The sequence below is a fragment of the Polypterus senegalus genome, chromosome 3 (genome assembly GCF_016835505.1).
Source record: "Polypterus senegalus isolate Bchr_013 chromosome 3, ASM1683550v1, whole genome shotgun sequence".
Taxonomy (NCBI): domain Eukaryota; kingdom Metazoa; phylum Chordata; class Cladistia; order Polypteriformes; family Polypteridae; genus Polypterus; species Polypterus senegalus.
Genome location: NC_053156.1, coordinates 220,098,185 through 220,116,192, shown reverse-complemented (window position 1 = coordinate 220,116,192; position 18,008 = coordinate 220,098,185). Strand labels below are relative to the sequence as shown.

The 18,008-nt window shown below is 40.1% G+C and overlaps 1 protein-coding gene across 4 annotated transcripts in view; it reads right to left on the bottom strand.

The window, feature by feature from the left end:
• The window catches only part of LOC120525867 (serine-rich adhesin for platelets-like), a 79,191-nt gene that overhangs the window by 43,516 nt on the left and 17,667 nt on the right, over nucleotides 1-18,008 (bottom strand). For 3 of the 4 annotated variants that reach the window (XM_039748519.1, XM_039748521.1, XM_039748522.1), the window contains exons 2-4: nucleotides 7,229-8,383; nucleotides 4,230-6,110; nucleotides 3,935-4,037 (exon numbers count right to left, since the gene is read on the bottom strand). In XM_039748519.1, the coding sequence (XP_039604453.1) occupies nucleotides 3,935-4,037; nucleotides 4,230-6,110; nucleotides 7,229-8,376 (3,132 nt within the window). In that variant the 5' untranslated portion in view covers nucleotides 8,377-8,383. The remainder of the gene's footprint in view (nucleotides 1-3,934; nucleotides 4,038-4,229; nucleotides 6,111-7,228; nucleotides 8,384-18,008) is intronic. The other variant, XM_039748520.1, reaches the window with a different exon arrangement.

Sequence of the window (18,008 nt, the reverse complement as noted above, 5' to 3'; positions counted from 1 at the left end):
GCGTGAATCAAACTTGTCAGTATCCTTTAAAATATCGAGTTTTTAATACCCTAGTATTGAAAAGTGCAGAGGAAATAATGGTGGCATTGGAGGAAGCGTAACCTGATGTAGAGTAGGATATGGTAGTTTAAACAGGTGAAACATGGATTGTCCTCTACTCTACAAACACATTCTTAAGGGTCCCAATTAAAACAGGTGTAAAGGAGGATGTGATATACTGCCACTCTGGCGAGGATGACTGGCTACACCTTCCCAAAACAGGAAGCCAGAATAATTGAGGAGCATTGGGAAACCATTTCCCACTACAATATAAAATTGAACCATTGTATCACAGACCACATATATAGATAACAGTCCCCACAAAGAGAGTGCTCTATTTTCCTAACAACAAGCAATGGATCATAAAAGAATTGAAAGCCCTGTTGAATATGAAGAACTAGCAAAATACCCGCGCTTCGCAGCGGAGAAGTAGTGTGTTAAAGAAGCAATGAAAAGAAAAGGAAACATTTTGAAAATAACGTAACCTGATTGTCAATGTAATTGTTTTGTCACTGTTGTAAGTGATGAGTGTTGTTGTCATATATATATATATATATTTATATATATATGTGTATATATATTTACACACACACATAAACATATATATATATATATACATATACATACATATCTACATATATACACACACAGCTATTTCGTATCAGTGCAATACGCTGTTTGTTAAAACGGTTGACTCCGCTCTTACGTGCAATAACAAATCAAATCATTCAGTTGTCTTTGCTCATATGTCATTTTAGAACTGGACGCCTGGCATCTTTTTTTGGCCACAAGTTCGTTTCTGTTTGCTGTGAGGTTCTGTGTTGTGGAGATTCTCAGGATGGATTGCAGGTGCTCATCAGTGAGGCGACTCCTGTGTGCTGTTTTGTTAGTCTTTATCACTGAGAAGAGCTTCTCACACAGATATGTGCTACCAAACATGCACAAGGTTCGAGCCGCGTGTAGACGGACTTTTTTTGTTCTTCAAAGTCACCAAAGCGCCGTGCAAACTCAGTGCGCAATAACTGTAGTAAGCGGTGAGTGTTCGGCAAGGCAGCTGAAGCGCTGCATTATGGGATCTGTAGTTTATTGTGTTACCAGCGCTTCATATACCCGGCTTTAATAACAATAATACAGTATATAAAATGATCTCGGGCGGATATAATTACACGCCGGGCGGATGTGGCCCGCCCTTGAGTTTGACACATATGGACTAAATAGAACTTGAAAAGATATATTTTTTCAAATGTGATCGCGCAATTCAGATAGAGTTGACGTGCACTACAGCCTGCATGCCTCAATGAGTCATCCTCCCCTCGCTCTTACTTTTTTACCATTCATCTAATGAATACACTGAGTATGGCTTTACCAAATCATTGATGGCGAATAAAGTATCCATTATTCGAGTATGTAGAGCGGGATATATATATATATATACATATATATATACCCGCGTATCGCAGCGGAGAAGTAGTGTGTTAAAAAAGCTAGAAAAAGAAAAGGGAACATTTTAAAAATAACGTAACATGACTGTCAATATACAGTATTTGTTTTGTGAGTGTTACTGAGTGTTGCTGTCATCAAGGATTTGATTATCATTATTTCTTTCAATCAGGTTCGTATTTGTAGGATGTGTTGTGTTCAAGTTACATTCCGTGTTTGTCAATCGTTGTAAAGATGACAGGTTTCATTCATCGATTCGCTTCTTACTGCATCTATAAACAGCTCGGCTTCTTCTTTATCCGAGACCTGACACACTGCATGCACGGGTTTTTTACACTGTCTTCCTTTAGCGGACATTGACTTTTTCCACCGTGTGCTTTGTTTCCACAGTAGCTGCATTTATGAATATGCTTATCAGACGCTTCATATTTTTTGCTGCCTTTTCAATTGTGTAATTCGGTTTTTGTTCAGTGCTCTTTGGAACTGTTGCTTTTTATCTGTGCACTGCGCCAGTTCACGTGAGCAACTCGTGTACTTGCATCGAAGGTTCCCAGCTGTGCTGGTGCCATCTCGTGCTATGTCCATAGCTTTATTTAATGTTACCTTAGTCCTGGCACTTAAAACTTTCTCTCGCAGTTTCGCTGAGTTTGTGTCAAACACCACCCTGACCATCTCATCTTCCTCTCCATAAGCACAGTCCTTCACCCGTGAATATTTACCCGTGGCAGTTTGCTATTGGATTGCCGCTGACGGACGGCTTTATATGGGCAGGCACTAAATTACAAACGCCAGCGGCAGCCTGTCTATGAACTTAATTTAAAGTGTAGGTTTAAACCGTACTTTGTTTCCGAAGTAGCAGAACTCATGAATATGGTTGTATATGTCACTCGCTCGCTTCTTATTGTTTCGCTGCCTTCTCAATTATATAATGCATGTTTTCTTAAGCGCTTTTTTGAGCTCTTCCTGGTTTTCTATGTACTGCGTGATTACGTGGGAGGCGTGATGATGTCACACGAAACTCCGCCCCCACGGCGTTGAAGCTCATCTCCATTACAGTAAATGGAGAAAAACTGCTTCCAGTTATGACCATTACGCGTAGAATTTCGATATAAAACCTGCCCAACTTTTGTAAGGAAGCTGTAAGGAATGAACCTGCCAAATTTCAGCCTTCCACCCACACGGGAAGTTGGAGAATTAGTGATGAGTCAGTGAGTGAGTGAGTGAGTGAGTGAGTGAGTGAGGGCTTTGCCTTTTATTAGTATAGATTGAGCATTCAAGTCTAAAAATAATGATGAAATCAACCAGTTGCGGTCAGAACTGAAAAAGCAGCTCTGTGTGGTACAAACCCCCTGCAGAGACAAACTTGATTTCTGAGAGCCTCAGAGAAGAATCACTGCTCTTCCAAATAGAGAGGAGCCACTTGAGGTGGTTTGGACATTTGGTATGAATTCCCCCCAGGAGGCTCCCCTTAAGCTGCTCTGGACATGTCCCATAGTGGCAGACCCAGGACACGCTTAAAAAATTAAATCTCTCAGCTGCCTTGGGAATGCCTTCAATCTGTAGCTGAGGACAGGGAAGTCCGGATTTAGCTGCTTGGCCTGATGCCACCACAAGCCTTACAAGGAAAAGAAGATAAGAAGATGAGATGAGATACAAAAATATTTTATCAGTTTGAAAATTGATGGCATGTTGATGCAGTGGTTTGCACTCCTGCCTCTTAAGTTTACATGACCTTGTCACTGTGTGTGAAGTCTGTATGTTCACTCCATGCCTCCATAGCTATTACTCTGTTTACTGTAGTTTCCTTCAATGCCCCAAACACAGGCAGATTAGGCTGATTAATGATTGTAAATTGGTCATGCATGGATTGCTGTCAATGCATACTTGCCTCACTGGCTTGTTCAAGCCTTGTAGCTGTAGTTACTAGAAAAAATAGTTGTCAATATTTTTTCTGAGGAATGACCAGGAGAATAGACACAAAGCAAAAGTCGCTAATGGGGAGTCAGAAAAAGAGAATCATCAACACGCTGAACACTAAGTCAGACATATTCAGATTACATTTGAATTCCAGGAGTCACCAAAAACAAGAATCACAAGTGACCAAGTTTACACCCCCACACTAATGACGTCGCATTCCTGGTGCACCATGGCCATGGAAATGACTGTGCCGCATATCTCCAAATAATAAAATGATGAGAAAAAATGTCAAAAAAGAGTAACAACTCTTAAAGATAGCATTTTAGTACAAGATCAATTGTAAAAATGAAATTCTTGGGTCTGATTCATAAACATTTTTATCTCTAGTCTGAGACTCACAAAAAATTAAAAAGGATGCGACTCATAATAGTAACAAATGATTTTTGGAAAAGCTTTTGGATCTGTAAAAGAATGAATTGGAATGAATGGGTTAGGAATACAAATGAACGAATAAAATAGGAAAAACTCCTGTACTCACCGCAGACTGGCGTTTTTTTTTTTTAAGATAAATGATGGCTATGATTATGATTGCCAAGAGTGAAGCCACAGCAAAGGAAGTAATTCCAATTATATAATCACCTCTGGTAAAAAGAATTCAAAAAACAGTAAATAATCAGATTTTTCATGAAAGTCTCCTTGTAGGACAGGAGAGCTACAAAAGTAAACAACTTGTACAGGCATGACATTGGAGACAATCACACTATTTTAAGACTAGTTGTAAAGTTAGCCAGTCTGAGCAAGGACTAGAATTGAGAAGTACTGAAGTCACTCACCCTGGAAAAGATATATTTAATGGTACGTACAAGTTATTGATGCCAGTTGTAAAGTCTGTAGTCACAGGTTGACTTTTAGAAAACTCTTGAGCTGTTGAGACTGACTTGAGGCTTGTATAGCTTGAGGTAAATGTCTGAGTTTCATGATCGACTCTACTTGTAGGACTGCTTGCATTTGAACTTGCATGAGTAAAAGAATCCATTGAAACTGTTTGGTCACTTTTACTTATAGCAGCAATTACTGAACTTGTTTGGTCCCTCATTCCTGTAGTATTGTCCATTGAATGGGTGTGTTGACTGGTGCTTGTAGCAGCACTCAGTAAACTGGTTCGGTCACTTGTTCTTGTAGAGCTTCTCATTAAATTGCTTTGCTCATTTGTACTCACTGAACTGATTTGGTCACTTGTGCTTGTTACCATACTTGATGAAATTATTTGGTCATTTGCACCAGTAGTGGTATTCATTGAACTGATTTGGTCTCTTGTGCCAGAAGGAGTAATTGAACTGATGTGCTCACTCAGGCTTGTAAAGGTACTCAATGAAACTGTTTGGTAATTTATACCAGTACTAGTTACCTTTGAACTGGTTTGCTCACTTGTGCCAGTAGTAGTATTATTTGATGAACTTATTTGATGATTTTCACCAGTAGTTGTATCCATTGAACTTGTTTGATTACTAGCACCAGTAATAGTGTCCACTGAACTTGCATGTTTACTTACAGGAGTAGTAGTGGCCTCTAAACTTGTTTGGTCACTTGTGCTTATAGCAAAACTCAGTGAACTTGTTTGCTCACTTGTGCTAGTAAAAATGACCACTGAACTTGTTTGACCACTTGTATGAGTAGAAGTGTTAATCAAACTTGTTTGCCCACTTGTGTTAGTAGTAGTGACGGCTGAACTTGTTTGCTCACTTTTGCTTATAGCAAAACTCACTGAACTTCTTTGCTCACTTGTGTTGGTAGTAGTGTCCGCAGAACTTGTTTGGTCACTTCTGCCAGTAGTAGGGGCCACTAAATTAGTTTTGTCATTTGTGTTAGTTGTTGAATCTACTGAACTTGATGGGTCACTTGTGGTTGTACTAGTAATGTCAGTATCCATTGAACTTGTTTGGTTATTTGTACTTATAGCAATAGTCATTGAACTTGTTTGGTGATTTGTGCCAGTAGTACTGGCCACTGGACTTGTTTGGTCACTTGTGTTAGTAGAAGAGTCCACTGAACTTGATTGCTCAGTTCTGGTAGTAGTAGTGCCCACTGAACTTGTTTGGGCACTTGTGCCAATAGTAGTGTCCATTGGACTTGTTTGGATATTTTCACTAATAGCAAAAGTCATGGAACTTGTTCGGTTGCTTGTGCCAGTAGTAGTGCCCACTGAATTTGTCTGGTCACTTACGCTTATAGCCATAGTCATTGAATTTGTTTGGTCACCTGTGCTAGTAGTAGTGTCCACAGAACTTGTTAGCTCACTTACAGTATTAGTAGTGTTCACTGAATTTCTTTGGTCACTTGTGTTGGTAGAAGAGTCCACTGAACTTGGTGGATCACTTCTGGTTGTAGTAATGCCCACTGAACTTGTTGGGTCACTTGTGCTTGTAGCAATACTCATTGAACTAGTTGGGTCGCTATTGCCAGAAGTAGTTACCATTGTGCTTGTTTGGTCACTTGTGCTTGTAGCAATACTCATTGAACTTGTTTGGTCATTTCTATTAGTAGTAGTATCCACAGAACTTGTTAGCTCACTTACAGTATTAGTAGTGTTCACTGAATTTCTTTGGTCACTTGTGTTGGTAGAAGAGTCCACTGAACTTGGTGGATCACTTCTGGTTGTAGTAATGCCCACTGAACTTGTTGGGTCACTTGTGCTTGTAGCAATACTCATTGAACTAGTTGGGTCTCACTTACAGTTGTGTTGGTAGAAGAGTCCAGAAGTAGTTACCATTGTGCTTGTTTGGTCACTTGTGCTTGTAGCAATACTCATTGAACTTGTTTGGTCATTTCTATTAGTAGTAGTGTCCACAGAACTTGTTAGCTCACTTACAGTATTAGTAGTGTTCACTGAATTTCTTTGGTCACTTGTGTTGGTAGAAGAGTCCACTGAACTTGGTGGATCACTTCTGGTTGTAGTAATGCCCACTGAACTTGTTGGGTCACTTGTGCTTGTAGCAATACTCATTGAACTAGTTGGGTCGCTATTGCCAGAAGTAGTTACCATTGTGCTTGTTTGTTTTGGTCACTTGTGCTTGTAGCAATACTCATTGAACTTGTTTGGTCATTTCTATTAGTAGTAGTGTCCACAGAACTTGTTAGCTCACTTACAGTATTAGTAGTGTTCACTGAATTTCTTTGGTCACTTGTGTTGGTAGAAGAGTCCACTGAACTTGGTGGATCACTTCTGGTTGTAGTAATGCCCACTGAACTTGTTGGGTCACTTGTGCTTGTAGCAATACTCATTGAACTAGTTGGGTCGCTATTGCCAGAAGTAGTTACCATTGTGCTTGTTTGGTCACTTGTGCTTGTAGCAATACTCATTGAACTTGTCTGGTCATTTCTATTAGTAGTAGTATCCACAGAACTTGTTAGCTCACTTACAGTATTAGTAGTGTTCACTGAATTTCTTTGGTCACTTGTGTTGGTAGAAGAGTCCACTGAACTTGGTGGATCACTTCTGGTTGTAGTAATGCCCACTGAACTTGTTGGGTCACTTGTGCTTGTAGCAATACTCATTGAACTAGTTGGGTCGCTATTGCCAGAAGTAGTTACCATTGTGCTTGTTTGGTCACTTGTGCTTGTAGCAATACTCATTGAACTTGTCTGGTCATTTCTATTAGTAGTAGTGTCCACAGAACTTGTTAGCTCACTTACAGTATTAGTAGTGTTCACTGAATTTCTTTGGTCACTTGTGTTGGTAGAAGAGTCCACTGAACTTGGTGGATCACTTCTGGTTGTAGTAATGCCCACTGAACTTGTTGGGTCACTTGTGCTTGTAGCAATACTCATTGAACTAGTTGGGTCGCTATTGCCAGAAGTAGTTACCATTGTGCTTGTTTGGTCACTTGTGCTTGTAGCAATACTCATTGAACTTGTTTGGTCATTTCTATTAGTAGTAGTGCCCACTGAACTTGTTTGGTCATTTGCACCAGTAGTGGTATCCACTGATCTTGTTTGGTCATTTGCACCAGTACTGGTATCTGCTGAACGTGTTTGATTTTTTGCACCGGTAGTGATATCCATTTGGTTGCTTGAACTTGTCACACTTGTTTGGTCACTTAACGTTGTGGTGATAAATATAAATCTTGTTTGGTCACTTGTTGAAAGTGCCTGGTCACTTATAGTTATTTCATTTTGAACTGATGTAGTTTTTGTAGTTTCGATGGTATCTGTGTTCTCCAAAAGTGGTTGGTCACTCATGCTATTATCAATATTTGTAAGAAATATTTGTTCACTCATGGATGGAGTGCTACTTATTATACTTGTCGGGTCACTTGTGCTGGTATCTGTACTCGTTAAACTTGTTTGGTCCATTCTAGAAGGTGTACTTAAGGGGGTTGTCTGGTTATTTACATCCTTGTATGTTTGAACTGATGTTGTTTGGTAAGTTTCTTTAGTAGCTGTACTCATCGAGCTTGTTTGGTCATTTGTGCTGTTTGGGATGCTTATCGTACTTGTTTTATCACTTATCCTGTCCGTGACACTCGGTAAAATCATCTGGTCACTTACACTGGGGGCCATACTCATTAAGGTTGTGCGTTCACTTTTGCTGTTAGTGAAACTGATGGAATTTGTTTGGTCACTTCCACTGTTTGTGGCACTGTCTGTGAGTGGACCCATGATGTTTGTCTGGGGAGACGTTATAATCAAATCAGTGGAACTTTCCAGATTACTTTCTGTTGATGTTTTCATGGCTGGATTTGGACTTGTCAGACTGGTGGACATGGTTTGGCTGGTTGTGCTTGTATCCATATTCATAGTGACTGCTGGAGTAGCAGCTCCGGTGATTAGCCCCAACATATTCTCCTGACCAGAAATGCCTCCAGAGACCTCTTCTGTATTTGATGTCACAGGTGTCATCATGACTTCTGGGAAAAGGAGCAGCCTAGCAGATGACAGCAGATTAAGGGCCAGTACACTGAGTAAACCTGAATGGGTCATTTGTTCGCTGTGGAAGACAAAAGGCATATTTACATACAGGAATATCTATAAACGTCACATGCAAATTTGTCTGTAAACAGAGATCTTGGAACAAAGACACTTCCTGATGAGGTGACTAAACAAGGCAGCTGTGGAAATTATTCAAGGAATGTGTAAACTCTGGAACATTTTCATACTTGTAATAAAGCATTTTTTTATTTCAGTCTCCACCTTTTAACACTATACTTTTAAATAAATTGTTATCTGAAACACTCACACAAGGCAGTCATCCCACACCTTACAACTTTCACTGAATTGGTACACATGCCTTGTTCAGAAGCCACAACTCTCATGTTGCCCTGTGGGCATCCATACCAGGCTTTGACATAAGGGATGCTGCCACCTAAGCTTATGGGGTGCATTTGAGAGGTAGTCTCCCATATATGCATTCTCCCATCCAGGAAAGAGTCCATTACTTATCCCTGTTGGGATGCTCCATCCATTTTGTCCTTTGGCATCCCAGCTAGGCCTTGTGATTCTTATGCATGACTGTTGGGATGCCAGTGCTGTTGCTATTTCTTACTGTGCCATTCATTATATTGGCCTCCCAGATAAAGTAAAGGTAGGGAGCCCATCCCAGCTAGGGCAACAATCCATTCATTACACACGCCTAATAGAATACAATACGTGTACATGTGTTAGTAAAATGCATTAAATATGTGCTTTTTGGCAGCCCTTTACATCACATGGTTAAAAACATTGCCAAAATAAGCTTATGCTTGTTCAATAGCTTTCATAGATACAAGAGTCTAATCAAGTTATGTAAAAATGTCATCAGTTGATACCTATTGTTAGTTGTTGATTGTGACTAACTGTAGTTTAAATTTCTTAAACAGTAGATTCAGAAACAATCAAGATCCCTTCACTTTTCACATGTTGAATGTGCCTTGTGCTAAAATCATTTTAATTTGTTTTATTCCACATCAAGCAAAATTCAATGCTCCAGAATGGCAAAATGAAAAGAGGCTTTTGAAAAGGAGAAGACATGGCATTTATGTAGCACATTTCAAGGTACTCAAAGCGATTTACATAGAGAGCGGGGAGACATTTCAATCACCACCAAGGTGCCCCATCCACCTGGATGATGTGACAGCAGCCATTTTGTACAGTTATGCTTAGCACACATTAATTATTAGGTGGCAAAGGGATGAAAGAGATAATTAGCCAATTAGAGACAAGGAATGATTAGGAAGCCAGAACTTTCTCTGCCCAGGTAGAGATGAGCAATTTAGTCAGTACATCAGGAAAAAAATCCTACTCTGTACAAAAGATGCCCAGGGTTATTTTATTACCACAGAGACTCAGGACCTCAGTTTTACACCTCATCTGAAGTATGGCACCATTTATACAGCACAGTGTCCCCATCACTGCACTGGGATGCACAATACAGACCACAGGGTAAGCACCCCTTGCTGAATTCACCAAAATCTCTTCCAGCAGCATTCCAGGTTTTTTCTAGATGGTCTCCCATCCAAGTACTGGCTGGACACAAACATGCTTAGCTTCAGGTGGATTAACTGTTCTGAAATGCATGTGGTAAGGCTACTGAGTGCCAATGAGCCAACACAGAAGACCTGCTATAGTACTGGTGGGTAGTGGTGACCTTACATATTAAAATCCCTCGCTTGCTCAATTACGCGCCACACCAATTACTGTAGTCACCGATACATGCAGTGGGGTGAGCATGTCTATTGTGCCTTTTGCAATTTGTTCTAATGTGAAATGTGAAGGATCTTGAAGAGCAATGTTTTTCTGTGAAAGTCTTTGTCAAATTGGCAAAAGCATTTACTAAGACTTGCAGCAAGCTTACGGAGAGGATTGTTTAAGCTACACACAATTTTACGAATGGTACTAACATTTTAAATCGGGCAGATGATTGGATTCAAATCAGAAAGACGATCCCAGAACTGGACAGCGATCAATTTGTGAAAATGATCACCTATCTGTTCATGAAGTAGCTAAAGGAGTAGGCATCAGTAAAAGTTTATGTTACATAATTTTGACTGAAACACTGCAGATGCATTGTGTTGCTTCAAAATGTGTTCCTCGTCTCTTGACAAAAAAGTAAAAAGCGAACAATCAGTCAGGTGTTTTTAGATTGTTTGAATGCTGATGAAACCTTTCCCTAATAGGGGATGAAATGTAGGTGTGCAGCCCCTGTGAATTATTTGTTGTTCATAAAGTTGAAATCCACCCTGTAAGGTCACCAATTTCAAATTAAAGAAAATTCGCCAAGGGATCAATGTGGCATTCCACAAAACGACTTCCAGGGCGCATTCCTGAAATGGAAAACCCATTGAAAGTGGAGTATAAATAGAGGAAGTGGGGGAGAGAATACTTTGAATGAGACATGGCTGATTAAGTTGCAAGTGAGTTAATTATTTTATTAAAAAAAATTCAGTTTGTTTTTGGGCAAATGTCTTAAGAGTACCACACTTCAACAAAATTGGTGCACTGAGTTTCATGTGGAAAGACAGACCATAAATGATAATTACAGCAGAAGCTTTTCACATTATGTGCTGCCTCAAACTATTTCTCAGACAGTATTTTAAAGAGTGGATAAGCAGAGGAGATTTTATTGAAAAAAAACGCACAAACCGAGAAAACAACTGTACCAAAAAAGCTCAAAATGAAATCAAGAAATCTTAGTCAAATCATAGTTCAAAAACTTCAAGAGCCAGAAACTTACAGTAAAAATCAAAGAGAAATGCACAAAATCTTTAGATTATTTGTCAATCATAGATACTGCAAAAGTAAAACAATTTCCTTTATACCGGTGTGTCTGTAATGTCACTAATAAAAAATCTACAGTAATGCAAAATAGCAACATTCATGAAAAAAGATGGAGTCATGAAAAATACAAAATAAATAAATAAATATATATACATACATATGTGCATACATAAATAAATAAATTAATTGATTAAATACATAAATAAATAAAAACTATTAGTCATAAAGGGTGGCAGGGTGGCGCAGTGGGTAGCTAGGAGACCCGGATTCACTTCCCGGGTCCTCCCTGCGTGGAGTTTGCATGTTCTCCCTGTGTCTGCGTGGGTTTCCTCCCACAGTCCAAAGACATGCCAGTTAGGTGCATTGGCGATTCTAAATTGTCCCTGGTGTGTGTGTGTGTACCCTGTGGTGGGTTGGCGCCCTGCCCGGGGTTTGTTTCCTGCCTTGTTGTGTTGGCTGGGATTGGCTCCAGCAGACCCCTGTGACCCTGTAGTTAGGATATAGCGGGTTGGATAATGGATGAATATTAGTCATAAAATTCCCAGAAGTCCCAGAAAGTTTTTATACCAGAAAGTTTTAACACCAGTAAAGTTATTAAAAAAATTAACTGAACTGTACTATGACTATGTACATGCACTTCCAGAAAAAGAACAAAAAAAAACTTCAAAGAAAAATCTACCCTGCTGCATGTCCCTTTCCTTGCTCCGATAACTCCAATGCAAGGATGTGAAGTAACCAAATCCTACCTTAGCAGCACTAGGCAAAAGGTACAAAAAAGTCCTGAAGAAAGGACCCATCCATCACCACAGCAAATTTAAGCACACACCCATGTTCACCATTACTGGGCTAAATTAGAGGTGCTATTTAACCTAATATACACGTCTTAAAGAATAAAGTAACATAACAAAAATCTCTTAGGGTTGTGGAAACATGTAATACTTTACGTTTACTGACATTAATGTCCAATTCCCTCTGTAGAAATTTAACCGATTCCAGATTATCTGCCAATCCACCTATCTTCGTATCATCTGCCAACTTAATCAGCTTGTTACTTATATTCCAATTTAATTAATTTACTGTATACATATTAAAAATAGAAGCAGCCCCGGTACGGACCCTGTGGAATGCCACTCTTAACATCAGCCAATTCTGATGAGGTTTGTCGCACCATCACCCTCTGCTTCCTGTATCCGAGCAAATTCTGCACCCCTCTAAAACATCACCCTGAATTCCACTTCTTTTAGTTTGATGCCCACCCTCTTTTGTGGCACCTTATCAAATGCTTTCTGAAAGTCCAGATAAATAATTTCATAAGCTCCACTTTGATCATATTCTTTTGTTGCTTCCTCACAGAAGTCCAGTATGTTAGTAAAACATGACTGCCCTCTTCTGAACCCATGCTGACTGTACAGAATATCTCCTGTACTTTCCATGTGCTGCTCAATTTTACCCTTAATATTTCCTCCCGTTAATATTCCTGTGATGCACATTAACCTTTGTGACAGATAGGGGGCGCTATTGCTCCCTTGAACTCCTGTCCAAGACTCCAGACACCAGATAAAAGTCCAAAAGTTGACTTTATTTTCACAGCACAGTGCACAAAGCACCCTCTCCTCCACAATACTCATTCAAATTCACCAATACAATAACAATAAATCAATCCACCACTCCCAGATGCGTTGCCCTCCTACCACCCAGCTCAGCTTGCCGTCTGGGAGCTGTCACAGTCCTTTTATAATCCTTGACCCGGAAGTGTTCCAATCCTCAGTTCATATGATCCTTATCACATTAAAAGTCCTTTACTTCTTCCCGGAAGTACGTCACATCTGCTGTCGCTCTGCCTATGACGCACTTCCGGGTTATAGGGCACATATGACTCTCTATGCCTCCCTGCAGTGTCCTCTGTTGGCCCCTGGGGTATCCAGCAGGTCCAAAGTTCATGATTCCCTGCTGGTATCCGGGGCACCTCCATGCTGCAGGGAGAGCTCCATCTTACGGCCTGGGGGTATTGGTTGTGATGACAAGCCAGCCATAGACCACAGTACTCTCCCCCCAGCGAAAAACCATGTTTTGAAGCGTCCAGCTCCGCGAGGGTCATCCTCCTCCAAGTAGGATTTCTGAACTGACCTTGGCTCTGCCTTTCGAAGTGTTCTCTGGAGAACCTAGGGGGAATTTCATAATGGTAATCCACCTTATCCCCTGTCCTCCAGGACAATTATGTCAAATATGGCCCAGCCGTCGGCATCCGTAACACTGCCTTTGTCCTCCTGGAATTCTCCCTCTGACGCTGGAAACACTCGGGGAACTCTGTCTCTGCCCTTTTTCCCGCTGAGGAGAGTTCCCCAGCTGCCTCTGTGTTTTTTACACCCTTCTCCTTCTTGTCAGGGGACCTCCACTTTACTTTTGGGATCTCCTGCTTACTCTGGGGTTTGTCTACAGTCTGAGTCTCTCTATGAAACAGAGAAAGACCCTTTACTGTCTGCACCCCTTTAGATTTATTTACAACATGGGCCCGGGGTCTTCAGGACCGAATCACTTCATAAGACAGCACTATCCAGTAGGGGAAAACTCTAAAGTCCATGGTTCCCTGCTGGTATCCGGGGCACCTCCATGTTGCAGGGAGAGCTCCATCTTGCGGCCTGGGGGTATTGGCCTTGATGACAAGCCGGCCATAGACCACAGCTTACTGCTGTATAGTTTCAGGGACTTCCTATAAATATGTGTCAAGAGATTATATATGTACTCACTAACCACCTTAAGAACTCGAGGGTAATTATTATCTAGTCCTGGAGATTTGTTTGATTTCAGCCTATTTAATATGAGCAGTACTTCTCCCTCTACCATTTCCAAATCAATCAGTTCCTACTTAGTAATCCCATTTACCGCTGGGTGGTTATCCACTTCCTCACTTGTGAACACCTCATAAAAATGCTTATTTAGAGCATCTGCAATTTCACTGTCTGTATTTTTAAATTCCACTTTCGTATTCCTGATGCACTTCACCTCCTCCTTGACTATTCTTTTACAACTAAAATACTGAAAGAATCTCTTTGGGTTGTCTTTCAGCTTACTTGCTATATTCTTTAATGGTTGCCCTCATGTTCTCATATATCCTATGATTCACATTGGAGTTAATAGACTTACTGTATATGTCCAACACTCACATCCAGTCACTCACATTGGGTCAATTTAAAGGTACCAACTAGTCTAATCTGTACATCTTTGGGATCTAGGAGGAAAACTGTTCAACCCTGAGGTTGAAACTCTACAAATATGGTGACAGGGCCTGGAATCATGGTCATGATTCTGGACTGCTAATCACTAGATTACATTTAATTTTTTTCTTCCCAATGGAGTGCTTACCCCCCATTAAAAATTTGTGGATGTGTTGATGGTGAGATGGGTTACTTGACAATTTTTATTTTATGTTTCTTTCTTCTGTCAGTAATTCCATATGTTATACTGTATATGCAGTACTTGAAATGGGCCAGTACTCACCAGTGCCTCTTACAATTTCCATGAAGAGGACTTTTAATGCAGGAACTTTTTTTCAGGATTTTTAGAATCTCAGGAAATCCTTTAGTATTCTCATCACAGGAACACGGGCCATTTGTAGTTCCTGGTACTTTTTTAGCTACTCCTCAAGGGTATGTAACTTTCTTTCATCCAGAAATTATTGTGGTTGGGCCTCAGGTGATAAGTGGTTTGCCATGCCATGCACCACATTAAAGCAATAATCTCCCCTGTGAAGTCGGTTTTGCTTCGAAGCAATAAGGTGGAGGGGTTCCATTCCAGAACACATTTCACTTTGCTTCTTTGCACATCACATATTTCGTATAGAGATTACAGTTCCTGCTGCGTGGTGGGAACGTAACACACAAAAGTGGCCAGGGCCTATGTTGTACAGGAACTCATTGGTAACTGAAAACAAAGTTCTTGAGGTGTGAAAGCACCCATAGAGTTCCAGCAACTTCTCTTAGAATAGCAGTGAGTCCTTTGTACGCCTTTACTGTGTTCTTTTTTCAAATGATGATGTGTCTCTGCCCTCGACACGTCATGGATGACCTCCACCTGTTTTTTGATCAACTGTTGATGTATCTCAGCACTTGACACTATATTATTGTATTGCCATAAACATTATTGAGTATTGCAAGTAATTTGGTTCACTTCAAGAGCTGTATATTTAAAGGTACTATGGAGAATAAGTGCCACTTTCATGTTTGACTTGAAAATAAATAAATGCCAAAGAAGGAAAAATTGTATAAAAGAACCATGAAAGGAGTACAAAATAGTACAAATAAATGGAAAATAACAAACCCTGCTATGCTCCTAGGACTACTGGGTATACTACCTAGCTGAGGACCACATAACACACTCTTCTCTTTCGCCTCTCATTCCTCATAATCCAATCTTCTAGCATCTCCTTCTCCCACCAGGCAAACTCTTGTCCAAACTCACCTCTCAACTCTAAACTCACTTCAGCACAGACCGAAAATGGCTTTAAGTCACAGTCAGGTTTCATGTCCAGGGAGAACATTCTGATCACTCCTGAAGTCAGGAAGCACCTCTGAATATCTAATAATTGCTTAAAACTACGAGTTAAATTGATGCTAGATTTTTTTGGTAGGGAAAAAATACCCTCTTCCCTCTAATTACTTCAACTCAGGTTATGGACTCAACAAATATTATAAAATTATACCTGTAGAGTATTATAACCTAAATGAAAGAATACAGTCCAGTCCCAAAAGACAACATGATTGTCAAGAAACCAGGCATGGATAAAATCCAATAGGTCAAAAAGGCAGCAACCAAAGCCAAAACGTGAGACAAAAATACAATGAAAATACTGTAAGTACTAACCATCACTAGATTTCCTTTCCCTAACTACTGTATCTTACTTGGCAGATTTGTCAAGTAGAGATGTTTTATCAGTCTGTAGTAGCCAATGTGGCATTCTATGCTGTGGTCTCCTGGGGAAGCAACTTGAGTTCAAAAGACACACAATGCCTAAACAAATCAGGAAGCCTGCTCCATTACAGGGCACTGGAAGCTGTTGTAGAAAAGAGGATGGGGGTAAAACTGGATGCCATCATGAAAAATCCCCATCCATCCCTTCAAGGAGGTGCTCTCTAGAAGCACTTTTAGGCTCATTCCTACATGGTGAACTAAGAGGTGCCTGTGGGTATCTTTTCTGCTATTACTGCTAGGCAATTCAATGCTTCCTCCTGATGTTCCAGACTAAAAACTTTTATTCATTAATTAGAAATGTGCTATTTCTGAACAAATATACATTTATTATTAATTTATCTAATTAATGATTAACTTTACTATTTTTCCAGTGAGTCTGTAATTTTGTTTTTCATGTTTCTGCTACTGTAAGCATCAAAATTGACTCCAGGGATTAATAACATCTAATCTAATCTTTATTGTAAATTACTAGAGTTAAATGGGCAAATTTGCTTCTTAACAAAGATTTTATATCATACAATTTAAGTTTTTGACCTTTTGTGTTTTTTAATATATTAACTATTTTTTTTATTGTGTTCATATTCAGACTACTTCTTTGAACGTTCCATCCACAAAAACCTTTAGTTCTCTGTCACATAATCCTTGTAACATCTCCAAAATCTATTTGGATATCCATTTTTTTTTTCAAATTTGAGCATAACAGAAAGAGCTTGGCATGGGTCAGACCAAAATGAAAGGTATTCAGAAGTGGCCCATTTCTATGAAAAGTGCAAAGACGTTTATAATTATATAATAATATAATTCCTGGTGGCCTACTGCCTGCCCTGCCCTGGCATTCAGAGCAACCAGTGAAATAAACTAATAGTGACATTTAATAATGTTATTATACTGGATAACAAGCAGGCGTTATTGCTCTGCAGTGGGCACAAATCCTTTCACTTTATGCTGGAGGGTTTCTTTTCTGGTTTCAAGTTTTGACTTTGCGTGTGTCTCACGCTCTGACAGTTAAACAGGAGTGCTGTGGTGAAAATATGAATATATGAAAATTGTTCAAAAGTTTATAATAATAGACACTTTGAATAACATTTGTATATTGTATGGGTTTTGATATTTGTTATGGTGTATTTATTTTGTTTTATTTTTGTTTCAAATTTTAATGAAGTGTAGCGTATGGTCACATTTTTAATGTTTTTTTTTTTCTCTCAGAGTGGCTGAATAGGCTACACAAAATGTTTTATTTTATTTTTTTATTAATGAAACGCTTATGTTAGTGGAATGATTTGTGTTTTTAAATGTACCTGTTGTTCCTTATTTCATTATAAGTTTGTTAATGAATGTGTCTTGTTTTTACTTTATTTTACTATTTTTAAAGTGCATCTCTCGCATTCTAACACTCAAACCTTAGCGCTATGATGAGAGAGTGACTGAATAGGCTACACAAAACGTTTCATAGTTGTGTGTTGTGAAGGACAGCCGGGTCCCATGCCCGGCAGGGATGCCCCTGCTGCTTATGTTCCGGGGAAGCCACCATGGACAGTCCAGTACCTCCCCCGGGACGCTTGGTGGCAGCCTCCATGGCCGACGGTGTTTTCCTAACCACCTGCATGGGCTCCATGGGAGATGGAGTCCTCCACAGCTTGGCTGGGGCCCGGCGTGGCCGCTAGGGGGAGCTGCCTGCTTCCCACAGCCCGGCTGGACGAGCCTTCAGCCCCACCCGGAAGTGCAATTAGGAGCAGGTGGTTAATCACCTGGAACGTTTCCGGGTGGGCTATAAAATGGCCCAGCCACCACCACTCAGGGAGCCAGAGTTGGGAGGAAGGAGACGAAGCTTGTCTGGGAGGAGTGGTGGAGAATTGTGGTTTGTGAGTTTTGTGCCTGGTGATTTTGGGACT